We start from the raw sequence: 26,324 nt of genomic DNA on the forward strand, positions 1-26,324 counted from the left end.
CACAACTTTATTATAATCCATAGGCCTAAAGGTTTGGAAAATGACCATTTGAAAATTACCGGGTGCAGTAATTTATTTGTCCTAATGCATTTTAGTTAGGTTTTTTCTAATGGTCATACTGTTATGTTGACAACTCATCAATATAGAGCCTATTGTTTTATACAATTCGGTATTTACACGGTCATAATAAATGCGGAATGGAATTTAGATTGAACCGACATAATTGTAGGCTATTTTTTCTTCTTCTTGGAGTTCATCTGTGCTTCCAGTGCTCCTTAAAACACACATAGGCCTACAACAATGAAAACATTTTTTTATTTTTATTATTATGGATAATTGTATTTCCAATACCAACTATTATCAATAATTAAATCATAAACAAATGACACATTGAGGTTCATAGCATAAAAACAATAGAAAGCCAGCTAACTGGTCTCTCCCCCTGAAGTGCATGACATGTGGACCAGGGGACCAGGGCCGCTGCTTTGGCCCCAGTATCTGCTGTGGGGAGGGGCTGGGCTGCTGGATGGGCTCCTCAGAGACAGCACGCTGCTTTGAGGAGAATTACCTGCCCACCCCCTGCCAGACAGGAGGGAGACCTTGTGGATCTGATTCAGGGCACTGCGCTGCACCAGGAGTTTGCTGTGACTCAGGTACAGTAGGTGTCATTGTTTATTTCTGTCTATTGTGTTTCGTCTGTGTGTGTGGTTGTGCGCTTACCCGTTTGTCTGTCTGTCTGTCATCTGCCTCTGTATGTCTGTCTGTTTCTGTCTGCGCAAACCGGTGTATACTTGCACAATAAATGCTATGTTTATATCGCTTTCTAACTCTCATCGTTGTATGTATGTCGACAGAGAGCTGTGTTCTAGATCAAGACTGTTTGGGGGAGAGTCGGTACCACTCTCCTGCGGATCACAGCGCTGGAGCCACAAGTGACTCACCGGAGGAACTGCTGCTGCGCCTGCTACACTTTGCCACCAGGGGGCAAAGTGAATACTAAGAGTAACAATCTCACTCCAGAGATTCGCTTACATGTTGCCTAATTCCCTTACTAGCATTTGACACTTCTCGTAGATCGGAAAAGATTGAAATGAATTACTTTATTTTTTCAGAAGGAACTTCAAGTAATTGGATAGGTTTTAGCAATATGGTAATTGTTCCACCTTGCCTAGTGGTGGCGATTTCGCCATATTGTTGACCACTACTATCAAAATCTTTTACATCTATACAATACTTAGGCTAAGGGGCCCGCGGTCGATTTGGAATCAGGCAAAATGGTTAAACCTCTGACAGAAATAACAGGATAAAATGGATACGAGTTATGAACTGTCAAAGAAAGAGTGTTTTTTCCACCTAACAACGTATATACACATACATACATTGCATATATACGTTTTAAGTTCTACAAGACATTGTTTCTCCTAATGCCTCAATATAAATAGGTCATGTATACACCACAGAAATACAGACATTTAAATATGTAGGAAATAAATCGTTTTCTTGCAGTGTTATAGAATGATCAGATTAATGTTCAACAATCATTGTTGTTAGTATGTGAAGTGCTTGTAGATCACTACATTAATGCAGTCCATTACAGATATTACTATTATGAATCACCATTTACTGAGAATCACTGCTGTTGTATAATTGAATTAAAGATATCAAGAAATCACTAACAACCAAACTTGTCGGTTGTCTTTTGTACCCAGTTCCAAGCCAGGTTCTGTACTTCTGAAGAGTAATTATACCTGTCTCATAGCTTTGATTTACTGAAAGAAACGGATGCGTCTTGACTGGTTCTACCGTGTGTGTGTGTGTGTGTGTGCGTGCGTGCGTGCGTGCGTGCGTGCGTGCATGCGTGCGTGCGTGCGTGTGTGTGTGTGTAGGTTTTCTAGGATGGTATGTGCAGCCAATACCTGGATATTTAATTATAAAGTGCATTGATGGTTAAATAACACCTGGTCTGAGGAGGTTTGAGAAGACACCTATGTGTCACGAACCGGCTCGTAGCCCGTAACAAAGAGGGAGACAACGCAGAGATAACGGAATAACAAAAATATATTTATTAAATAAAGTAAACTATATACAATTAACAATGGTGTGTGTGTGTAGGCAGTAATCAGTAGTGTAAGTGAGTGGTTGCGTGCATAGGTAGTGATAATGTGGGGTGTTGAGCGGTGACAAAATAAACAAGCCACAAAATGCCACAACCAAAAATACAGTGTGTCTGCATGGAGAGAGTCTCTCTAATGAATGGGGGAAAGGTGTATTTATCCCTGGGACACACCCGAGCCCAGGTGTGTTTCCATTTCACTGACTACCCATCTTATTAAGGAAAACAATAGCAAAGAGAAAGAATTCGGAAGACAGAGTGGGAGGGTCGTCACATGTGATTTTGCAAAAAGGCAATTGCAAATTGCTTTGTGGTGAGTGAGAGTGTGAGAGAGGGGGGTGGAACATATGCAAGTCATTAGCAGTTTACTACTGTCAAACCAGTGTTGAGATGATTTAGCAGGTCTGTCATCGTGCTAAACAAACACTCTTCGTCTATGTTTTGATAGCTCTAATCTTATTGAGCATGTTTTCCTGGACAAACCAATCAACAACTCACTGTATCACACCATAAAATTCCCCAGGGGGAATTCTACCATGTGAAGATGTCTGGAACTAGTATAGAGTTGGAGTATAGAACTCTTCAATTTATCAGCAAATAGATTTATTAGCAATTTCACTGAGGGGTGTTTTCATACTTTTTTGATGGAACAACAAAATACATACTGAAAAAGATATGAGTTCTATCAACGCCTGTTGACAACACAGCTCAACCTTAAATTGCATTATTTGCGCTATATTGACAGTATAGCCCCCTTTATTTCCTGTGTTGGTTTGGTATGCACTGCCCCCACTTTTACCCTGGCTTTTACCAGGCTGCTCCACCTAGATCTCTGTTTTTGGTTTGCCACCTATATTCTATTATCCATTCTACCATTCTACATGATGTCTCTCGCAAAGCATTGTGAGGTTGTTGTAGTCTTTCATTAAGTTAAATGTAGTAGTAATCGAACCTGTTAAAACCTGCCAGACTAATACCAACAACCCACAGCGATAGGAGGGGGGAGGAATTCGGTATAAATTCTGATGGGTTTCACTTGCTCTCTCACTCCCGCTGTCACCATGGATCTTAGAGTGATGGTGATGCTGCTCTTTCTGTGTGCTCTGGCCGTCACAACCACTGAAGGTAAGGAAGACACTGTAATACAAGTCTATTCAACTATATTCTTAGGGGGGGCAGATGTACAAAAGGTAAATTGCAGAGGGGCCGGACATTTTCCACATGCGATTATTCTTTGGAAGAACTGTATAAGAAAGCAACGCAACCACCAATAAAGCACTTTTCTTCAAATGTAATGTTGCTAAAACGAGGTAGGAAACAAGTGGAGGGTGCTCAACCAATGAGGTGCAACCAAATAATTTGATCATCATTGAAAAGGTAAAGGTGCAAAGCTTGCTCACCATTTTTTTGTTCAAAAGCCTCTTAAAAGTAATGAGGTCCTTTTAAAATGATCTGAAAACTAAGAATCTCAATAAATAACACAAATCAGGTAATGCCAAATTCCAGTCTGAAGGAAGTACAGTATGCTTTGAATTAATTTCCCTCAGTCATTAGATTCGTTTTTTGTCACACTCCCTTCTAACAGAGTCCTTGTGAGTATCAGAGATGGAAACAGAAAGCACGTAGGTGTTCCTTAGAGTCGTAGCTTTCGGGAATGTGGTCATGATCTTTTGTAGCTTAAACCATACAAATGCTAGAGCCAAATTCATATGCAGAATATTTGATTAATGTATAGAATTGATCAAAGGGACCATTATAAATTAATAAATGTTCAGGATCTGGCCCCCTGCCACTCTAATTTCTATCATCAGAACATTTTGCAGTAGTTCTTGCTTGAAAAACAAATATTGATATTTGACAAATCAGAACAGCAGTGGCCTAGTAAACAATGACTTTTATCTATTGGTCAGTCATCAAACCATCACTCCTTTGCATAGAACTCAATGAGTAGCTAGCTGCCTTGAATGTTCATTATTTGGGTCTGTGTGAGAGTGGAGACACAAGAGCTCAGTGGAAATGCTGAAGCTTGTGATGTGTGTGTGTGTGTGTGTGTGTGTGTGTGTGTGTGTGTGTGTGTGTGTGTGTGTGTGTGTGTGTGTGTGTGTGTGTGTGTGTGTGTGTGTGTGTGTGTGTGTGTGTGTGTGTGTGTACATGCGATTAAGAGAAAGAGAAAGAGAGAATGAGAGAGAGAGATTGGCAGTTACTATCATATGGCAGTTATGTTCCCTGAATGGTATTGCCCAGAAGTGTTTATTTGGTGGCACAGGCAGGATTATAATTGTTGGGTTTGATCTGTTGTGACTCGCTTACTTTCAGTTGATACTCATCAACCACTAGGTTGTCATTCAACTGTCATTCTATAGTCACAGTTTAAAACAACACAGGTCACTTGAGTTTAAGGAGAATTTACTAGTCTGTGGTTCTTGGAGCAACCTAAACTACTACTTCAGCTACCTCTCCAACTCCTTGTTCTTTGAAAAAACACTCTACTACCTGTACTACTACAACTATTACTACTATTATTATTACTTTATTATTTTATTACCATGCCTACTGAAGCCACTACTACAGATGTATGATCTTGATTTGAGCCAGTTTGCTACAGCAGGAAAATAATCCTGCAGCAACAGGTAATGTTAATTATTATGTGGATTATACAGTAATTAATGGACATTTGTTTGTAGGGGTTGATACATTACTAAAATGACCAACTATTGAAGCCTTTTTAAACCTTGAATATACTACAGGTTTGCATTTCCTGCTGTGTGGGGAAATTCTCAGCAACACCATAGTGATCATATTAAGATCCTACATCTGTACACCAATACAACTTCCACTACTGCAACTACCACTACCATCACTTAGGCCACTATTACTGCAACTCTTACAACTGATGGTAAACATTGCAGGTGGCATTCCTAAATGCTGTGTGACGACATCTATGTACATTCCAACCAATGTGCTGAGGAAGGTGGAGAGAGCAGAGATGCAGAGAAGCAATGGTGCCTGTGAGATCAACGCACTCGTGTGAGTTCATCACAGTACTGACTAGAGTAGACTAATTGTAGTATCCCAATTACACATTTACTATCATTAAAAACTGTCATGGCATACTAGTGTTAGTGTTCCACTGTCTGATATAAATTATGTTAAAGGTCAGAACAGTAAAAATCATGTTTTTCATGAAATTGGATGATATTTGAAGGTATGATGATCAAAGTATGAAAAATGACTGTCACTTCTACATTGATAACATTTAATCAAAAAGTTACTGGTCCCCTCCCCCCATGTCAAACACTTAGCTTCATCATTAAGGGGACAAGGTGACATTACCTTAATTCTCATTTTAATACACCAATGGTAACATGATACTCTCGTATCTCTTACCGCCTTGTTTCCCCTTTCATCTGTGTCTGGTGTTAGCTAGCTTCTGGCTAGCTAGGTCTAGCCTAGCATGGAACAAAAAGGGGGGGTGGTTCAAAACTGACGCAGTTGTCAAGTCAACACACCCCGTCAGTGCTGCTGTGAATCGCATCACAAATGACATGCCAAACAGGAGATGTGTATTACATTTGTTTATATCATTTGATGCAATTTCAATGTTATTTGAGTTGCTTTGTGTCTCAACAAATTTGCCGGGGGTAATTTTACTGCAACGCTACTCACTGCATCCAAGTTACTTGACAAAGGCGTTTCAAAAAGCTGTCAGTAAAGACGAGGTCATGAATATAAGCTCCCTTCTCACTCAGCCTGTCTTTTCATACTTCCTGGTAGTTAGCCATGAAAGAAAATGTATTTTTCAGAATGACTGTTCAGGGCCTTTAATAAAGACCCTCTATGTCAGATGGTGACCTGAGACAATGTCTTTTCCCCTCCATTTCCATAGACTGCACGTGAAAGGGAAGAAGCTCTGTGCCCACCCAAAGGTAAAGAGAAAGCTGAAGAGGATGCAGAGAAAAAAGGGCGGAAAACAGAAAAAGCATTAGTGCTCTGTGGAGTGAGGGAACTTTTTAATGTGTGGCTAATCCCTTGTGGACAGACTACGTAAACATAACTGGCACCTGACCAATTTATGCAACATTTTACTTCTAGGTTAACTGAGATTAATGTGCAGCAGCTTGACTTTTCTTTCATGTCCTTTTAGACATTTTCCTTGGTTATCATTATGTGTTTTGGAGGAGTTTTGTAAATGCATTACTATGTGTGTGAGGCAGAAACCTGTGGTGTGTGTAATAAAAATCGAATACATTTCTGCATGTAATCCACCAACTAATCTATAGCATTCGCAAAACTGTTTTCTACTTATACTTTGTATAAATAATCAAGGGCTGTGATATCTGAAATAAAATCCATACTTATCCCAAAACATTCTTGTGTTGTTGATTTTAGTATGAGCTGCAATATATTCCCTTATAGAAAAACCACATGAATTTCACATGTGATCTAGTGTTTTACATAACATGTGACAGCATGTAAAAGCAACATTTGATAACATGAAACTACACATGTGAAAACATTTGAGATGCAACATTTAAACATGTGATACCAGGAAACTACACGTGACAACATTTGAATGTTTTTTTACATGTGAAAGTGAAAATTCGATTGTCATGTGAAAATGTTTTTTACGTGAAAGTGCAAATTTGATTTTCACATCTGAGAGTTAGATTTTCAGAGAAAATGTTCATATGTGAAAATGCTCATTTTAGCTCACATGCAATTTCACAAGTGAAAGTTGAAAACATGTTATTCTACTCACATGTGAGAAAGTGCTGTTAACATGTGAACTCTATATTGAATACATTTAAAAAAAAAAAAATTATTTCACCTTTATTTAACCAGGTAGGCAAATTGAGAACACGTTCTCATTTACAATTGCGACCTGAAACATATGATTTTACATGTGAACAACTGACCTCACATGTGTGTCTTTTGTTTTCCCATGTGAACATTTCAATTCAACATGTTCAATATGACCCTACCTGGGATTTGAACTCACTATTTGGGATACTTTGATCTTTCTGTTGTGCCACAAAGTTTGAAGCATTCTCAGATGTCCCTGTCACACCCTGACCGTAGAGATCCTTTCATTTCTCTACTTGGTTATGTCAGGATGTTATTAGGGTGGGCATTCTAGTTTTTCGTTTCTATGTTGGCCTGGTATGGTTCCCAATCAGAGGCAACTGTCTATCGTTGTCTCTGATTGGGGATCATATTTAGGCAGCCTTTTCCCACCTGTTGTTTGTGGGATCTTGTTTTTGTGTAGTGCCTGTGAACACTCCATTACTTCACGTTTCGTTTCGTTTGTTTCTGTATTTGTTTTGGTGAGTTTCATTTATTAAAACATGGTCCATTTATTCCAACGATCGTGACAGTCCCCTACACATTCATTACCTATAATATATCTCTGCACTTAGCAAAAGAGTACCATCAATTTGAGGGTTTTCTGTATAGTGTTCTAATGTTGTTGGAGCATATTATTCTGTTTTAATGCTACTCCTGAATCACTATGATAAATATAATAGTTTTTCTTGAGTGTGTTATACAAAGCTGAGATTTACTTTGAAGGCCAAAGTGTAGGAATACAGATTAAATCAGTGATTGACACAGACATGGTGGCATAGCAGGAATATTGGAATGCTGTGAACCAAGAGGTGGTGAGTTCAAATCCCAGGTGAGGACACCTTGAATAATAATTCATGTATAAACATACACAATGTAGTCAAATATGTGAATTGAAAACACTGTGGCTATTTCGTTATGTTCCGGAGACATCCTAACAACTCATTTTTGTTTGCAGGGCATCATGTGAAAATATTAATCCACATGTGAAAGGTTATGTGAAATATCATCACATTTAAAGTGTTCCAGAACCAGATGGTCTCACATGATTTCACATGTGAAATGTTGTGTGATCACGTGAAAATTCACGTGAAACTTCATGTGAAATATCATCACATATAAAGTGTTCCAAACCACATGTTTTCACATCTGAAATTTCACATCTGAAATATAATTGTACATGGGCAAAACCTGTGATTTGTCACGTGTGAAATCATGCAGTCTTTTCGTAAGGGTTGCGTTGCGATCACTGTCAGTCACGCTCATTCTGAAGAGGTGTGCAGGCTTTTGCTATAGCCCTGCACTAACCCACCTGATTCAACTAATTTAGGTTTTTGATCATTTGTTGAGTAGCTGATGTGTTAGTGCTGGACTGAGACAAACACCCAACAATCTCTCTCCAGGACCTGGGTTGGTGACCACTGCTTTACAACCTAGCAACAGCAATTAAACCAAGACCACACAATCCTTCTGCTAACACACCAGCTCTGGTGTACAACAGAGGCACGTACAGAGACCAGTAGAGCTATATATACAGAGAAAACATCAATGAGCACACATATGAATAAACACAACTGACGTGTGTATCTGTAGCACTCAGAGGAGTGACGTTTGGTTGTGCTGTGTTCCTGTGGGTCACTATGACCTATGAAAATGCTGAGGAGGTCCAGGAAGAAGGTGACCTTCATAGCGAAGCCAGCTGCTTGTGAGTAAAATGACTTCCCTTACTTAACAGAACTCATTCACAACTTTGCCAAAGGACATAGATTTCTTGCTAGGGGTGGAGGAGAAAGACCGGATAAACGAGAGAAGTAACATCTGCTTCAGAGGGATTACTCTACACATGTGAAGGAGGAGAACAAAGGTCTACTAATTAGGAAGATACTTTACCTCCAGGACCAAAATGACAAACGTTTAGCAGTGTATGAGCAACAAAACAATATATTAAATGCAAAAAATGCCTCCTCTCCTTCATCTGCAATGATCATAAAACATGTGAAAGCAATACGGTAGATGGATACCCAGGTGTCCATGTCTTTCACATCAATCTAGACGGAGAGGAGAGGAAGTCACTATTTAGACCCACCTTGGTATTCCATCCTTTCTTCCAGGGAGAGAGATGTGGAGGCTGTGCTTAAGTCTGTGAGCCTGAAGAAGCAGGAAGTAGACAAAGAGAGGAGAAACCACGGCTGGCTCTAGCCGTTTGGAGGCCCTAAGAGATTTGGTTGGGTGGCGCTGCACCAAGCAGGCAATAGTTTTGTGCCCCCCCTTAGTTAATTTCCTGCATTTCTACACATTTTGCCATGGGGCATAGAGAAAATGGCATAGAGAAAATATTGCAATTTTAAATGTCCTGCAATTCTACACATTTTGCCATGACTTATGCCATATTAATGATATCTGAGTGAGCGCGACTAGCAAAATCAATGCGGGTCCCCCTGGCTGATGCACAACCAAATTTCAAACTTACACCTTACGTATTCTACTATTCTAACTCTCAACAGTAAGTTGAGACACCGAATGAGTTCCAATTTTTTAAATAAAATGTAAAAAGTTTATGTCGCTTATGCCTGGAGTCGGCCCTGGGAGAGACACTGAGCAGAGGAATACAGAGCCTCTTAGCATAAAAGCTCAGCTCAACTCACTTATCTATCGCCTGTCTACAAAGCTATGTAGACTCAAATGGACTCTGAGATTTTGTAAAAAAAAAAAAAATGCTAATATTATGGGAAATGCTATGATCGTATTATTCAGTTATATTCACTGAATTTCCATTTCACTCCCGGGTGAATAATGAGATTCATTGCTCCACAGTCCAATCCTTCTTTATCTTATTCTAGATCTTCAAGAGGAAATACAAGTGTGGACTCAGAGACAGATAGAAAGAGATTAGGGAGGGGACAAACACTTTTGACTCCCAAGCTCTCTGCCAGCCTGCAGCCTACAGGTTGATCTAACCTGGGACCAGATCAGATATCCCATTTGGGACCAGACCAGACCAGATATCCGGTCCCAGGCTACAAAAAGAGAGGTGCAAAGTTACTGGCTGCAAGAGTAGCATTATAAAACAAAATGACACAATGGCGTCCCCTAAAGGAATTAACAACCACTTGCCTTCATTTTGAAGATGAATCATGACAGTGAGAATTTTACAGCTGGAATAGGTAATAAATCGTGAACTACTGTGTTATGGTGCAATAAAATAATCATAGCAATCCCCGTATCCAGATCGTCCCCTTTCCCTTTCCCTTGATTTATTATATTTACATAAATCCTTATCTGTGTGACTGTGTGTGTGTTATGGTTAGTCGTACTTCAGGCAGTCATTGAAATTCCATGTCATTTTACTTAAAATTTTGTAAAAAATTGACCATGCATGGAAATGAATTGTGAATAATCAAGCATGATTCAGCAAAATGGCATAACGTCTATATTTGGCACTAAACGTATATCTCCTCCCTTCTATGCAAAAAGTAAAAGTAAAGATATTGTTTATAATCTTCCAGAATTATGTAATTCCCGTCGCAAATTTCAGCCTGTTTGAACAGTCCCAGCCCACTCGAATTAACGTCCTCCCCTTTTACCAAATGATCCCGACAAAGCCTAAGTGAAAGCAACCGAGATCATTATATATATTTTTGCGATAACAACTATTCTTGAACTAATGTCTGCCATGTCTACCTCAGCTAATTTACCAGAACCCGAACATTCCGTACTGTTAAAGTTCTTATCTGCTGCGTTCTACGCTGTCAGTTCTTTTTTGATCATTGTTGTGAACAAAACGATTCTCACAAACTACAGGTAAGGTCGTTTCGTCACTGCAATTATTGTGTACAGAGGTTCAACAAATAACATGCTAAATTAACATGACAATTTGAGGCTCAAACAGGCAGCCAGTTATCATGGGTTACCTTCTGTATTGTATTGTTTATACGCTACATCTTGACATCTTGATTATCCAATAACATTTATTTCCTTGTTTTTAGATTTCCCTCCTACATGTTTCTAGGAATTGGCCAGGTAGGCTATTCTGTATCTCAATTCAGGATTCTTGAGGTAGAAGTTGCACCGCAGATGTGGGATCAGGTTACCTTCCCGTATCATAACCAAATCAAACTGTTGATGAAATAAGAACTGACAATTATCAGTAGCGTAACATCAACTACATCATTGAGTGTGGAATTTCCATCTATTCATATATATTGATCCCCCTTCTTTTTTCTCTTTTTTTTTTTTTTTTTTTTTTACAGATGACTACTACAATCCTCATTCTCTATTTTGCTAAAATGAACCAAACAGTTCACTTCCAAGACTTTGACAGAAGCGTTCTCGTCAAAGTAAGTGATTTCCCTTTATTTTCATCTTCTGTCTGTCACAGATGCATACAACAAAGGGTGAACCACAATGAGCCACAAAAGGAGCCAATGTTAAAAAAACCTTTTTTTTGGCCATTTGCCAACATGTCAATGTAATAATCTTGATTTAATTAATTTAATACATTCTGGACATACAGATCTTCCCACTACCTTTGCTGTATGTTGGAAACCACATAACAGGACTGGCTAGTACAAAGAAGTTAAGGTACAATGGAGTCTAAATGCATGAGTGAAACGTAATGCATTAGTTTCAGATATCATCTCAATTACAGTCTGTACAATTTAAACAACACTTCCTACTCATAGGGACTTAGGCCTGGGCGCCAAGCACTTTGTGACAAATGCATTTATAAAAAAGCAGATCAAATATTAATGATTGATTGATTGATCCATTGATCCTTGTACAGCTTACCCATGTTCACAGTATTAAGGAAGTTCACCATATTGATGACAATGATCATGGAAGCAAGGCTATTGAGGTTTGTGGCCATTTTCCCACATGTCTACTGCACTGTAATAACTGCTCATCTTTTACAGTTCAGCCTTAAAGTTTACAGTTCAGCCTTGAAGTATTAACATGTTCATTCACATTTCCTCTCCAGAAAAACATTCCCTAATCGTCTTATCTACAGTGTTCTGGCCATAGTTTTTGGAGCTTTGGTGGCTGCCAGGTAGGTCCAATAGATTGCCAACCCTGATATGCTACTAATACACTTTCACACTGTTAACATACTCCTGTCCGGTGAGCTACCCTCCTTCAGATATTACCTCTGAAAACATCTATAGTTCTTCAAAGGAATCACTGATTATCTTCATTACCATTATGAATAAAATGTACCACTTATTTTCTCCAATAGCTCTGACTTGGCCTTTGATGCAGAGGCCTACACGTTCATTCTGCTTAATGATGTCTTCACTGCTGCCAGTGGTGTGTACACCAAGAAGAAGCTGGGAACTGAGGTGGGACACATTGTAGCCACACTATTTGTCCTCCATCTGTTTTCCCTATCAACATGTAGACCAGGGCAATTAAGAAGGGATAAAGAATTGATTTCAGCACGTAAACATACATTTTTTACCTGTCGTCAAATAAAAAATCGCAGAATGGTTCTGGGTACTGTGACAATACCAAGCACCTCGACTACATTCTCCTTACAGGTAGATACTTCCAGTTTTTAGATTTAAGAGATTCTTAAACAGGCACAGGAGAATACATACATATTTATACGGCAGGTTGAATGAATCTAGTCCTTAGTTTTGCAACAATCGATACATTTACATCCTGCATGTTTACATTCCAGCCAAGTGAGGAAAGGTGAAGTGAGGTGTTGCTGAAAGAGTCACCTGTGTTCTATTGCTTACAATGTACAGGGTCTGAATTTGCAGGATAATGACTCATCTAAATGTGGCCAAGCTACGTGACGTTGATTCATTTGTTTGGATGCCCACCCTTAAAGTAAACACTGCAAAATGCGTAACCTGCCTCTACTGTGGATCACTGGATCTTTAAGCTCCAGCAAAACTCTCCTCTTATGGTTGAACATTTGAGGAGTTGAATAGCGAAGTGTTTTGCGTAATTCGGGATTCACGTGAAATAAAGTTTTCTATTTCTTTAAAGGGTCTTGGAAAATATGGGATCTTATTTTACAATGCATTCATCATCGTCATCCCAACTCTTCTGGCAAGTGCATTTACTGGGGATTTACACAAGGTAAATGGATTTCTTGTTTTCTCAGGATAAGCATCGCTTTTAGGCACAGATCTAGGATCAGTTCATTCCCGCCTGTCTGTCTGTCTGACCCGCTGTCTGTGTGTTTGTTTTCCATTGACAGGCCATCACATATGAACACTGGTTGAATGCCCCCTTTGTTTCCTGCTTCCTTATTTCCTGCTTCATGGGGTAAGTCAGTGTACAAATGACTCAAAAAGAAACTGGAAGCGTATCCCTTTTTATATGGCTGTTAAAGGGGGATTATTCCACTTCTGTCATTTGATATGTTGTGGTTCAACATTGTAAGAGCAAGATGTGTCTCAAGGAAGTGTAGTCTCCATGAGGATATCCTTCCTCAACAACCGGAGGCGGAGCAGAACACTGAGACACGTCCCACCTTAGCCATGATGTTGTCCCATTGGGCTCAATCGTTGCCAACACAACTTCCCCTAACAAATCTTAGAACATATTAAAAAAAGTAATGCAAAAGGCCCCTACTACCATTCATTGTAGAGCAATATTTCATAAACATATTAGAAGGGCAAATAGCAGCCAGAAAAGGTGGGGTGAGGTGTCTCAGTTACATAAAAGGTTTCAAATGACCACTTCTGAACACACGTGGGATGTTAAAGGAAAATGTGAACTAGAAATGAATGTGGTGGTGGAAGATGAATCATGGGAGAGAATTTGTGAAAGTAGTCACAAATGCAATAGTAGCCCAGTGTGGAGGGATTTTGACTGGTAAGTGAAGATGAGATACTTTAAAACACCTTTGTTGATATCGAACATTTGATCAAACAGCTTCAGCACTGTTGGAGTCCCTGTGTTGAAAAATATGAGACCACACACACATCTTCTGGTACTGTCCAAAGTTACAAGGGTTCTGGAAGAGCATTAAAAAAAGTAAGAAGTGAAGACAATCCTAGACATTGAGTTACCACTGGAACCAATGTTCATTTTATTAGGGGTATAATACCTTGTAACCTGGAAGATAAAAAAACAACTGTACATATTAAGGTCACTGTTAGTGATTGCACAGAAAATGATTATGTTCAATTGGCTTAAACCACAGCCGCCAACTGCAAGTCAACGGGAAAAAATGGTCAATTATGGAAAATATGACAGCCAGGTTGCAACTAAAGATGGATACTTTTCTGTCGAAATGGACTCCCAACAGATTGTACCTTGCCCAATAACTGTATAGACAAAAAGAGGGACATGTGTTTGTAGAATAATTCCCTTCATTTAATGACACTGAAATAAACTCCTGTAATTATTAGTATTATTACTTATTTTGGTCCTTTTACAGATGTTTTATTTTTAAACTTAATTTTTTGAATTTCTATTCTTCTTTATTTTGTTTATTTTTATGTCTCTTTCTCTTTTCTTCCAAAAAGTATGATCGTTCACATGGTGTTCTATAATGTATATTTGAACTTGAAAAATAAATCTGTTTAAAAAAACAAAAGGCCCCTACTAGGGGGTGGTGGTCTTATTAATAATAATAAATAATAATCATAAAAATCATATGAAATGTAAGTATACCATGATAAAAATGTTGCGCCTCTGTTTAAGGTTTGTGCTGATGTTTTCCATAGTGCTGTGTAGCCACTACAACTCTGCACTGACCACCACGGTGGTGGGAGCAATTAAGGTAAGAAGAGCACATGTGGACCAGTAACATGTGGGTCAATATGTTTGTTCCTAACATTTCGGGGCTGTATTGACACAGCTGGGTCAGGTTCAGTGAGCACAAAATGGGGGGGGGAAGAAAATGTTTTTAAATGCACAATCCTCTTCTGATCATGTCCTTCTCACGAGTCCACATATCCATGAATATCATGCCAAGGCAACTAGTGTATCAAGATCAATTGTTTTCCGCAGAACGTTGCTGTGGCCTACATCGGCATGTTTTTAGGTGGAGACTACCTGTTTTCATGGACAAACTTCCTGGGGTTAAATATTTGGTAAGAGCGGATGAGTTTCCAAGTCGTGACACATTAGCTCAGGAACACTGTTGCTATGCCATTCTGTTTAAGTTATTGCCAATGTCCAACTCTATAGTTCTCTCTTCTCGTCAGTATATCAGGGGGACTTGTGTATTCCTACCTGACGTTCCACAGCAGCAGCAAACCATCCCAATGCGATGAAAGCGGAATACAAGGAAACCAGTATCAGCTGATCATTCCCATGATGGACGATTCCATAGACAGACTCCCTGTGAAATAAGTGAATAAACCTGTGATGAACCAGGTGAGACATGATGCCGTAGTCTCTTTTTCTGTACTGTAAGCAGTAAACACTGCCTTCATAGTGGAGCAAAAGTTATAACATTTTGTAGACTTAAATTATCATTATGTTAAATTAGAATCATATTTTAGACCAATGTTCATTATTTTGTGTTGCAAGTTGAAACCTGCAATTCAATTGTCTTGTCAAGGGTTTAGCTATGTTATTACACACGTAAATAGCAATACTATACGTGTTATTACACACATAAATAACAATACTATATGTATTATTACACATGTAAATAGCAATACTATATGTATTATTACACATGTAAATAGCAATACTATATGTATTATTAAACATCCATATAGCAATACTATATGTATTACACATGTAAATAGCAATACTATTTGTATTATTACACATGTAAGTAGCAATGGCCACTAGTAGTTACTAACCACCTCTTGAAACCAATGTGTGTGACTGAAAGACATACTGTAAGTGTAGTGTATAGAGTTGTATGTTCAATGAGAACATAAACTAGTTTAGTGATGCAGCTCTTACCAATCAATGAACCTAACTATAAACGTGACGAAATGAAACTAGCTCCTAGATCATGATCAACGATGGTGTTTATTGAAGACCAACAAGTACCAACAGTGGACTGCCTATAAAGAGAATCTCTGCTTTAAACAACAACAATGTCATCTCCACAGAGCAAGTCAGAACATTTCCTATCAAGGCCTAAAACACACCAATTCTGACTATGGTCTGTTTAACACGGTGGGAGAGAAAGTGAGTTTCACAATCATCTACACATGAACTTCAAGCTCTTGTACTGTAGATCGTGTGCAGTCATTTTCCCCCTTCTCTATTTCTAACAAACAAGTTAGGGAATATATTAACCGACGAAACATTTTGAAACCAAATAATAAACAAAGAGTTAGAAAAACAAGATATATACATTATACATAATTTGGTGCTTTGACTATCAAATAATAACTGTCGTCCAGTTGAACCTGTACTCTATTAAAAGATTTATAGGACATGTTATCCCACTGGACAGTGTGGTCCATTCAAAGTCTAGTTTTATTTACATTTGTTTGAATTGTAAAGTAAAGTGAATTCAATGTGAATTTTTTTTATTATTTTTTTACCATGTCATTGGTTAAAAGTTGTCTGAAAAAAATACAAACCAAAATTCCTTAATGTTAATGACTTTTGGTAAATCCAATCAGTTTTCCAAATTGATTTAACGTCATAACGTTGCATTTTTGTTGTTGTTGAAATGCTGTGGAAACAACATTGATTCAACCAGTTTGTGTCCCAGTGGGATACAACATATTTAATCACATATGGCCAATAAAGGATCTGGGTATTGCGCGAAGCACAAACCTAATCAAACAACCGAAACATAAATTTAAAAACAATTGACCATTGATCATAAAACCTTTACACAATGTAAAAAGATGTAGTGTTGCTAACAAATAATAAAACATCGCCAACGCCAAGCAATCATTACATCCTCTAGACATTTCTCTAGACCGGTCTGATAAGTGGAAACGTTACACTGCAAACTTAATCAATAAAGGCAAAACTTAATAGCAGATAGATACAAGTTCTGCTGCAAAGGTGAGTGACATTCTAATTGCTATTAGTTGACATGGATAGATACTAAATCACTGAGGAAGGACATGATCAATAAACTCTTCAGTGGAATTACTCAGTATGTCCGTACTCGGAGAAAGCTTGTGATAGCAAATCGTTGTCATCAATAATGTCAAATAAACATGATGAAATAAATACCTATGAAGCGTTGATTGCAGAGAAGACTTGTTCATACACCACCAATGGCGCTACCATGTCCGTATCTCCAATCAGCTAGCATCTTTTAATATAAAAGATGGCAGCACTTCTGACTTTACATATCCTGGCTCTGCATGTCTTCCTTCTGTCCGGCGATGTGATTTGGTTAGAGCAGGGACGGTCAACGCCTGCACAGCCATAGCTCTAACACACCCGGGTCGACTGATTGTGGTCTAAATGGCCATGATAAGATCACCATTTGAATCGGGTTTGTTAAGAGCTGAGATGGAGCTAAATCTGCTCACTCTGCGGCTCTCCGGGACCCGAGTTGTCCCTCCCCTGGGTTAGAGCTACAGGTCTGGGTGGGATTCGTTTGACAGGTGAAGGTGTCAGAGCTTGGATTCTTGTGAAAGCTTGTGCCTAGCTACTACTCTAGATTGGACTTGCAATGACCACCTCTTCTTCTAACAGTGGGTTGCATCCCAATCGTCTCTACAGTGACTTCCTCCCCTCATCTACTCTCCTTCATCTGCACTGATCTGAAAGAACTAGACAGGTGGAAGCAAGATCCCCTGATAGGCTTCCACCGCATTGCTTTTCCACCTACTGTATCCTGTCACAGTCCAGATCAGAGCATTTAGATACACCTAAGTTATCCTACGTCTGAACGCACCCTGTACCACTCCTTCCATCTGAGCCGAATCCACATATACATCCATTATACGAATACGCACACAATCACACAATATGCTTCACACAATCACAAGCACACAATATGCTTAAGTTCCCGAAGTAAAAGACGGCAAATAACTCGTTACCACCAAAGTGCAAACAAAACAACAGCAAAAACATTCAAAGTTCCTCTCTCCTCTTTTCTTTAGAAGGCAGAGGAGAGTAAAAACATTCATCAAATAATGACATCTACAATCATAGCAGCCCAATAAGGTAACATTGGAAGCTGGATAAGGTGCTTTAAGCTTGTGCCTGCCCCACACTGCAGGTGGAGGAGTTCCCTCCACATACTAATCTAAGGTCAGCTTAGCGTCCCCCCCCCCATTAATGGTTAAGTATTTGGGGAGGGTAAGCTTATCCTAGATGTTTTTCCCTACAGGCAAACTTCTATCCCAAGCATACTGCGTAGGGAGGCAGAAGGGGATTGACTGGGGAAGGTTTCAGGACTGGGATGTGGGCGGGGATTTAGGCAGACAGGTTATTAGCCAGCTCAATGAGCGCCAGGGCACCATGAAGACGCTCCCGTTGCTCTTGGAGACGCCGCCTAGCAGCCCCGCCCCCGTTGCCCTTCTCTTCCTCCATTGGATCCTCCTCTTCTTCCTCATCTGATTGGAGAAACTCCCGGGGGTCCTGCTGCTCCTGGTCCTCCACCCCACCCGTGCCCTGGGGTTTCCCCTTGGTGGGCACAGGGGCACGCTGCTCACGGGTCTGCCAGTACCTGCCACAACACAGAGACAAGGGGGGGATATGGTGAGTATTGGGGTGTGCAGAACAGGGTGAGATCGCTTGATTTGTTTACTAGTTTTTACTATCCATCTGATCTGCCTGTCCTCCCTCCCTCCAGAGCCACCCACTTTGCCAGCCACTCTGCCACAGCCTTATTGTCCACAGACTGGGCCTTGCCTGGTCCCTTTTTGGGGTCCTCTCTCTTCAAACGGGCATACGGGTGCTTTGGGCAGTGCCGGTTAGCGTGGGTAAAGCGACTGCCACAGGCTGCGGAGGTAACAGTAACATCCGAGTTAGTGTCAATGCTTTTCCATTTGGTAGATTCTGCACCCCATCTATATGAAAGGTCTCAAGGTACCACCTATGTAAAGGGACAAAAGTGACGATCTAGTTGTGTGCTCACCTTTCTTAGAGCAGACAAAGGGCTTCTCTCCAGTGTGCAGACGCTGGTGGGTCTTTAGCTGGCCACTCTGGACAAAAGCCTTGCTACAGTCAGGGTAGTCACACAGGTATGGCCTCTCCCCTGAGAGAGAACACAGATGGGGAGTTGAACTAAAACCACATGCTATTTGTCACATGCTTCGTAAACAACAGGTGTAGACTAACAGTGAAATGCTTACTTACGGGCCCTTCCCTACAATGCAGACAGAAACGTTTAGAAATAATAGAAAAATATTAACACGAAGAATAAATACACAATGAGTAACGGTAACTTGGTTATATACACGGGGTACCAGTACCGAGTCGATGTGCAGGGTCAATGCAGATAGTCCGGGTAGCTATTTGGTTAACTATTTAACTAACTAATTAGCAGTCTTATGGCTTGGGGATAGAAGCTGTTCAGGGTCCTGTTTGTTCCGGACTTGGTGCATCGGTACCGCTTGCCGGGTGGTAGCCAAAGGAACAGTCGGTGACTTGGGTGGCTGGAGTCTTGGTGTTCCGCCAAATGCAGGTTGCAACACAGGTAACAGCATAGTGTCCTGGTAGGCTGGGCCATCTGTGCTCTGCTCTCACCTGTGTGTGTTCTCTTATGGGCCTGTAGGGACTTCTCTCTGGGGAACACACGATTGCAGATGTTGCAGCGGATGCGACTGGAGGAGCTCTCCCCCTCGTTGATCAACTCACGGACAGTGTCAGCACGCGGGCGGCCACGCCGAATACCGTCCTGAAAACAAAGAGGAAACAAAGTTAACTACAGTTTAAATTAATAAATGCATCTTTCTTTACTCTCTGAATACTTAATGTAGACTTACAACCTCATACTTTCAGTTTGGAATGCAGCATTATTCCCCTAACAATGTTTGTTTTACTAAAACAGTAACTAGTTGTTACGTGGTCTTATACTGATGCTTTATGAACGGCTTCATTCAAAGCAAAAGTTCCCTCAATTTCTAATTCCAACTTCAAATCATTGCTGCCACACATGATATAAATCAACTTGATGATCATTGTCAAATAGGGATATTTGTTTGTTTGGTACAAATGAATGGTGCCAGGGCCACAAGCAGTTAAACATTGTGGCAAGGTGCATGTATTCATTCATTCCATGCACATCCGGTAAAAAAAAAAATTGCCGCGCGAGGTGACATCACGTGTGACAGATGTTACTGTAGGAAGTGACTGGGTTTTAAAATTCATCATGTCACACCGTGCGCGCAGGCGTATCTTAAAATCACACTTTTCCTAGTTGCCGTTTCATTGAAAAAAACGACAATGAGTTAGATTACATTTCTCTTTTTGCGTCATTCAATGATTCAGTGTAGCCTAAAGTTTATTTGTATCTGGCCTTTCCGATGAGTGTAACATGATTATCTATATTGTAAAGTTGAAACAATGTAACCTATCATTCATTGCAAAAAGATTAAATACAAAAAACAACTGAAAGTTACATGCAAATATGCTCATACATTTATTACGGTATACTAACAGATACATAATTAATACAAAGTCTAAGTAGGCTATTTGTATAGGCTACTTTCTAGTCAGTAAAACTATCCTAGCCTACTAGATATGATTTCAACTTCAACACAACGTTATTAGGGTAAACAACATGAACAACAACCTCCAACTTATCCTACCTTAAACTGGTCAGAGGCAGCCAGGTCAGCCTCGCTGGCGGTGTTGGTCCCGGTAGGTGAGGCAGCCCCGTTCACCGAGCCAGGGCTCAGACTCACATTATGGGCGTTCTCCCCCCACCCACACGGGTATCCCATGAAGTCGCTGAATCCAGGGCTGGTCGGCATCAGGGACGCGCACTTCCTGGGCTTGATCGGGGTGGTCTTGATCACAGACACCAGAACCCTCTTTGGGGAGTCGTTGCAAAAAATTACTTGAGGGTGCTTGTTCTCGGCCATCGCTGAGATGAAGACCGATTTGTTCAAAACTGATAACATCTCAAATTGTATCACAATGGTGTTCAGGAATCACTTTGTCATCTAAAGATAGGCTAAACGCGTTTTTATCAAGTAGCTTAACGTTAGCAAAATAGCCTTCTAACAGAAGTTGGGTTAGGCAGCTATACGTCTGAAAGTGTCCCACCAAATTCAGCTACTCAATCAGGAGAGAAAATATTCTTCATTTCCAGCGACGTAGACAACCGCGCCACAATTCCGTATTAAAAATTGCACAAATATTCATTAATTTACAAAAATAGAAAGTCCGATGTTCACAAGGTCAATGTGGATACAGCTCCTACTTCTGGAAGTCTTTCCCGCGTTGCAAATCGCGCCTGGGCGGTTCATTTGACAAATCAGTTGAAGGTAAATTAAATCCTCCTACCACATGTATGGGAAATAACCTATTACAAGGGTCAAAGCATGAGGTAAATCCGAACGAGAGCAACACAGTAACCAATGGTCATCATCGGAACGTTCAAAGTACGCTCATTGGTTGCTACTTTTTATCCAATGAATGTTTTAAACGTTCTAGAGCGCGCCTTTACAGATTGACAGCAGATTGAACCAATGTGCATAACGCATAAAACCGCTCCAGACACTGAGATGCTTAAACCAATAGCAATGAAGGGCGGTTAATTTTTACAGTGGACTGGGATTGGACCGCTGCGGATCAGAAGCCTCTCCCGCGCATAAAGTAGCCTATGTTTGTTTATATTATTACATTTTTGGAACGATTTAAAGGGAACGGGTGAGTCAAAGGCGCCAAAGTTACGTAGGTAAGTCGCTCTGGATAAGAGYGTCTGCTAAATGACTTAAATGTAAATGTAAATGGTAGGCCAACAGACCAATTTTGTTGCTAGATTTAGCCATTTTTCTGACTACCCTGGCAACTTTTTTTTCAAATAGCATCTAGCAACAAATGTAGCTACTTTTAAAAATGTATTTGGAACTTTTAGCAACTTTTGAAAAGTTACTCAAACGCTAAAATGCACGCATTTTCCCTCTAAATGACACAAAAACGATTTTCTCTGTCACACACTCAGTCACAACACACGTCACTGGCTGCAAAGGTGCATTGTGAGTGACGTCAGCAGCAGGCGCTCAGCTCGTGCACAGGCATTAGCAATTTCAGCAAATTGCAAATCATTGTTGGCTGACTGCAACAGCAGTCAGTCAGTCGACGAGCCAAACCCAATGAATATAGTTGGTCACGAATGTTTGATCTTGAACAGAACTTACATCAATTAACATGTCTCAATCAAAATTGTACAGCCAGAAGTACAGAAAAGAGTGGAAGTCTGTACCTGAACCAATGTCAAATCATATTCTTTGCCGAGATGGCCAGTCAATTTGAGTAACGTTATTGTGTAACGTCATTTCGCAACTTTTAGCAACAAATCAACCTGCCTCTAGCAACTTACCCTGAAAATGAGTTGGCAACACTGGGTAGGCCTAATCAAGCCACCAGAGAGGAAATGAAACTGAAAATAAGGTTGCAGTCAGTCATTTAAAACCTATGCCTAGTAGAATAGTCCTACACTATACAAGTATTTGCCTATTACATTAGGCCTAGTAAATTAAATTAACCTGTTGTTTATCAGAGGACTGTTTGTAATGTATGTAAGACTGGCATTGTAACGTTTTTAAAAAGATAATGAAAACAGATTCATTACTTTACTCTGGTTGCATGTGCACATGGCTCTTATGGGATATTTGCGGACATGTAGGCCTACATGTGTAAAGGAAATAAAGTTCAACAGACGGTGTGTGTTGCCTCCTTTCCCCCCCTTCTAGTTGGTGTGCCTCCTCACATCGGATCCCATGCATAATATGTTTTTCTGTGATGAAATATGAGCAAAATGTAAGCATAAATTGTGAACGGAGGTTGTATGGCAAATATTTTAATAGCAACTCTTTCTGAAACAGGTGAGATTGTGTCAGGGCTTTTCACCCACTTGGTGGGAGCCCCCCCACCCCCCACCACGTGGTCACATTTTTTTTTTGTGGCACCCCCTTGACAGTTGAGAGAAAAATGTAAGTTTAAAGTACACTGCAAGGAGGAGCACTGCCAGAGCCCTGCAAACTGACCTCCAGCAGGCCACAAATGTGCATGTGTCTGCTCAAACGGTCAGAAACAGACTCCATGAGGGCCCGACGTCCACAGGTGTGGGTTTGCTTACAGCCCAACACCGTGCAGGACGTTTGGCATTTGCCAGAGAACACCAAGATTGGCAAATTCGCCACTGGCGCCCTGTGCTCTTCACAGATGAAAGCAGGTTCACACTGAGCACATGTGACAGACGTGACAGTCTGGAGAGGCCGTGGAGAACGTTCTGCTGCCTGCAACATCCTCCAGCATGACCGGTTTGCGGTGTGTCAGTCATGGTGTGGGGTGGCATTTCTTTGGGGGGCCGCCACAGCCCTCCATGGGCTCGCCAGAGGTAGCCTGACTGCCATTAGGTACCGAGATGAGATCCTCAGACCCCTTGTGAGACCATATGCTGACACATGCACATTTGTGGCCTGCTGGAGGTCATTTTGCAGGGCTCTGGCAGTGCTCCTCCTTGCACAAAGGCGGAGGTAGCGGTCCTGCTGCTGGGTTGTTGCCCTCCTACGGCCTCCTCCACGTCTCCTGATGTACTGGCCTGTCTCCTGTAGCGCCTCCATGCTCTGGACACTACGCTGACAGACACAGCAAACCTTCTTGCCACAGCTCGCATTGATGTGCCATCCTGGATGAGCTGCACTACCTGAGCCACTTGTGTGGGTTGTAGACTCCGTCTCATGCTACCACTAGAGTGAAAGCACCGCCAGCATTCAAAAGTGACCAAAATATCAGCCAGGAAGCATAGGAACTGAGAAGTGGTCTGTGGTCACCACCTGCAGAACCACTCCTTTATTGGGGTGTCTTGCTAATTGCCTATAATTTCCACCTTTTGTCTATTCCATTTGCACAACAGCATGTGAAATTTATTGTCAATCAGTGTTGCTTCCTAAGTGGACAGTTTGATTTCACAGAAGTGTGATGTGTTGTTTAAGTGTTCCCTTTATTTTTTTGAGCAGTGTACATTTCATTATAGAGAACATTTTGCAGTTTTAAAGGAAGTTTGCTGCAGCACCCCCCCCAAAAAAAAATTCTCCACAAAAGTAGACGACTGCACCAATAGTTCCTCTGTAAATATAACATCTGTTCCATGTGCTGTTCTAATTTCCTCTTGAACATGACACTACAGTAGTTTCTCTGCAGTGGCAAGTGTGGCCTCCATATAGCCTATGTAGGCTAGGCTAAGCATACTATGCCCCACCCCCCCCTCCAAATAAATAAATAATAATAATACATTTGGAACTCAGTCCAACTTTAAACTTACTCTTGAAAGTTGTAATAGTAAAATGCACAAAGTGCAATTTTAAAATTGGTGATGGATGATTTAGCATGGTTATTCTCTCCACTGTAGTGATGTAGTGATGTGGGAATGTAGTGATGTAGGGCTGTAGTGATGTAGGGATGGACGTGACTCCTGATGCAGGAGGAATCCCACCTGAGGCGGAGTCACCACACACCACAAACACACACACATTTGTTTCACTATCCTTGTGGGTACCAAAACATTTCATCCCATTCAAAATCCTATTTTCCCTAAACCTAATCTTAACCCCAAACCCTAAAACTAAATGTAACCCTTACTCCTAACCCTAAATCTAACTCCTAACCTTAAAACTTACCATACCCTTAACCCGTAACCCTAACCACTAACCCCTTATCCTAATTCTAACCCTAATTGTAACACTAAACCTAACCCCTAAGCTTAAAATAGTCTTTGAAATGTCCCCATGAGGGAGAGTTTTCCTTGTTTGACTATCTTTGTGGGGACAATTGGGGATTTTAGTTCCCCACGAGGATAGGATAACCAACACACACACACACACACGATAGATGGGGGGAACCAGTGAATACAACACATGCACTCAACAATTTCTGGAGGTAATAACATTGATTGATACTGGGAAGATGCATAGTGGAACAGGTGTATAGTTATATTTTTAGTAGTGGTAATGTGTTTATTATACATCCCTCCCATTCATCACAGACCATCAGAGCCAGAGGGAGAAGTGTCTCTGGACGAGTGGAAGGCCCTGAGTCGCCCCAAGGCGGAGTTTAACCTCCGTAAGCTGGACAGCAAGGTGCCCTCCAAGGCATAAAGTCCAAACGCATTGAGGTGAGTGATTCAGATTAGTGCTGCAGAGATTGACCTTTGGCAGGACCATAAATGGATAAACAATTAGGCATTTGTGTTTAAGTTCATGTGTTTCTATTGTTGCTCATATTTGGCATTTCTTATACTAGAAAATATGCTGGAAACCAACTACATATGGGCAGAGGCTTTTTATATTAGTTTTATACAGAGCAGTTCTATTAAGTGAACACCAAAGGCAAGTTTTTTTTTAAATGTCTTGGTAAAAAACAGACAAAATTATTTTTAGACAACCATAACACATTTTGTGAGGTGAAGAAACTTCTTTCTAGAAGCATGAAAAGTACTGTACACGTATTATAATCCTATCCCCTAACACCACTCATGTTCATATGTCCTGTTGTGCTTCTCTCCAGGCTTATGTCCTAGCCCCAAACCCAGATCACCCTGAGGACTTCCCTGCCTTAGCTATGGGGAGATTAATTATTTTACCAAGACTACAAAGGAATTCCTTTTGTTTGCATTTGGCTCCTGGTGAAATGGGTTGCACTTACATTTTTTGAAATCTATTCTAACACATTTGGGTGTTATTTGTCCTCCTGCCTTGTGTTCCTATGGAAGCACTGAAGGCAATGTTCAATAAGTCCTGTGACAATAGATGTACTGTTGCAGATGGCTTGTCTTACTTTGTTCCTCTGAAGGACACAACAGACCAACACAGGCCTTGCACAGTGGATGCGCATCCTCAGAATATTGGCAGTAATTTTCTGATTCTACATGTTAAATCGCCACCGTTCGACGACACCCAGCAGGTGATCTACTGCACACCACTGATGTCGGTGTTGGTCTCTTGTTCTTTACACACTTAGTCTAACCAGTTAGTTAGCGGCTTTCTACATTATATGTCCCCCAGTGGTGAGTTTGTAGATACACAGCTGCAGACTTAACATTCAGATAATTCACCACAGCACACACTATGAATATGAATAATTGACTATCCTGTGGTCATCAATCACCATCAATATCCTGTTCTCAATGGCTCTAATGTAGCACAAAGTATACAAGATTAAAAGTACAAAGCTTGAAAATGGTGAGTAGTGAATGGTGCTTGCCAGGGGTGTCCATGAATTGAAAATTTATTTGGTTGCTGTGGTAGCACATGAGCAGGCTGTCACCAAAAATGATCAAAGACATTGG

General features: G+C 40.6%; 4 protein-coding genes across 8 annotated transcripts in view; 3 read left to right on the forward strand and 1 right to left on the reverse strand.

The window, feature by feature from the left end:
- Positions 1-1,098, forward strand: part of LOC111974775 (vasotocin-neurophysin VT 2) — a 1,360-nt gene extending 262 nt beyond the window's left edge. Inside the window, exons 2-3 of the mRNA XM_024002764.2 lie at positions 449-653; positions 855-1,098. Of these exons, the coding sequence (XP_023858532.1) occupies positions 449-653; positions 855-1,000 (351 nt within the window). The 3' untranslated portion in view covers positions 1,001-1,098. The remainder of the gene's footprint in view (positions 1-448; positions 654-854) is intronic.
- Positions 1,099-3,080: 1,982 nt separating this feature from the next.
- On the forward strand, positions 3,081-6,481 carry LOC111974816 (C-C motif chemokine 28). Its single transcript, XM_024002831.2, has 3 exons — positions 3,081-3,238; positions 5,023-5,140; positions 6,000-6,481. Exons 1-3 carry the CDS (start codon positions 3,139-3,141, stop codon positions 6,097-6,099), a joined length of 318 nt encoding a protein of 105 aa, XP_023858599.1. The 5' UTR covers positions 3,081-3,138; the 3' UTR covers positions 6,100-6,481.
- A 4,057-nt stretch (positions 6,482-10,538) lies between these two features.
- On the forward strand, positions 10,539-22,696 carry LOC111974108 (nucleotide sugar transporter SLC35D2). 4 transcript variants are annotated; one of them, XR_011481036.1, is made up of 16 exons: positions 10,539-10,756; positions 10,942-10,975; positions 11,206-11,292; positions 11,469-11,536; positions 11,739-11,810; positions 11,934-12,002; positions 12,189-12,291; positions 12,950-13,042; positions 13,164-13,231; positions 14,618-14,696; positions 14,927-15,009; positions 15,124-15,295; positions 15,991-18,562; positions 18,657-19,502; positions 19,581-21,714; positions 21,770-22,696. XR_011481036.1 is itself a non-coding variant. In XM_024001689.2 (12 exons), exons 1-12 carry the CDS (start codon positions 10,620-10,622, stop codon positions 15,269-15,271), a joined length of 1,041 nt encoding a protein of 346 aa, XP_023857457.1. In that variant the 5' UTR covers positions 10,539-10,619; the 3' UTR covers positions 15,272-15,299. The 4 variants fall into 4 exon arrangements, 1 of the variants encoding a protein (XP_023857457.1); XR_011481034.1 differs by having other exon boundaries at positions 18,657-21,714; XR_011481035.1 differs by having other exon boundaries at positions 18,192-21,714.
- Positions 15,889-20,931, reverse strand: LOC111974109 (zinc finger protein 367). Of its 2 annotated transcripts, XM_024001690.2 has the most exons (5): positions 20,617-20,931; positions 19,553-19,703; positions 18,942-19,061; positions 18,667-18,805; positions 15,889-18,530 (listed from the first exon to the last, which is right to left on the reverse strand). In XM_024001690.2, exons 1-5 carry the CDS (start codon positions 20,929-20,931, stop codon positions 18,278-18,280), a joined length of 978 nt encoding a protein of 325 aa, XP_023857458.1. In that variant the 3' UTR covers positions 15,889-18,277. The 2 variants fall into 2 exon arrangements, with proteins under 2 accessions (XP_023857458.1, XP_023857459.1); XM_024001691.2 differs by lacking the exon at positions 18,667-18,805.
- Positions 22,697-26,324: the final 3,628 nt, after the last annotated feature.

The sequence above is a fragment of the Salvelinus sp. IW2-2015 genome, linkage group LG15 (assembly GCF_002910315.2).
Source record: "Salvelinus sp. IW2-2015 linkage group LG15, ASM291031v2, whole genome shotgun sequence".
Classification (NCBI taxonomy): domain Eukaryota; kingdom Metazoa; phylum Chordata; class Actinopteri; order Salmoniformes; family Salmonidae; genus Salvelinus; species Salvelinus sp. IW2-2015.

Excerpts from the sequence above, each read along its gene's own strand:
- LOC111974109 (XM_024001690.2), bottom strand. The coding sequence starts at position 20,931 with ATGTTATCAGTTTTGAACAAATCGGTCTTCATCTCAGCGATGGCCGAG. Across the intron at positions 19,704-20,616 it reads CTGCCTCTGACCAGTTTAAG|GACGGTATTCGGCGTGGCCG; the intron begins GTAGGATAAGTT and ends CTTTGTTTTCAG. Across the intron at positions 19,062-19,552 it reads CCATAAGAGAACACACACAG|GGGAGAGGCCATACCTGTGT; the intron begins GTGAGAGCAGAG and ends GTTCTCTCTCAG.
- LOC111974816 (XM_024002831.2), top strand. The coding sequence starts at position 3,139 with ATGGGTTTCACTTGCTCTCTCACTCCCGCTGTCACCATGGATCTTAGA. Across the intron at positions 3,239-5,022 it reads GGCCGTCACAACCACTGAAG|GTGGCATTCCTAAATGCTGT; the intron begins GTAAGGAAGACA and ends TAAACATTGCAG. Across the intron at positions 5,141-5,999 it reads TGTGAGATCAACGCACTCGT|ACTGCACGTGAAAGGGAAGA; the intron begins GTGAGTTCATCA and ends CCATTTCCATAG.
- LOC111974108 (XM_024001689.2), top strand. The coding sequence starts at position 10,620 with ATGTCTGCCATGTCTACCTCAGCTAATTTACCAGAACCCGAACATTCC. Across the intron at positions 12,003-12,188 it reads GGAGCTTTGGTGGCTGCCAG|CTCTGACTTGGCCTTTGATG; the intron begins GTAGGTCCAATA and ends TTTCTCCAATAG. Across the intron at positions 15,010-15,123 it reads TTCCTGGGGTTAAATATTTG|TATATCAGGGGGACTTGTGT; the intron begins GTAAGAGCGGAT and ends TCTTCTCGTCAG.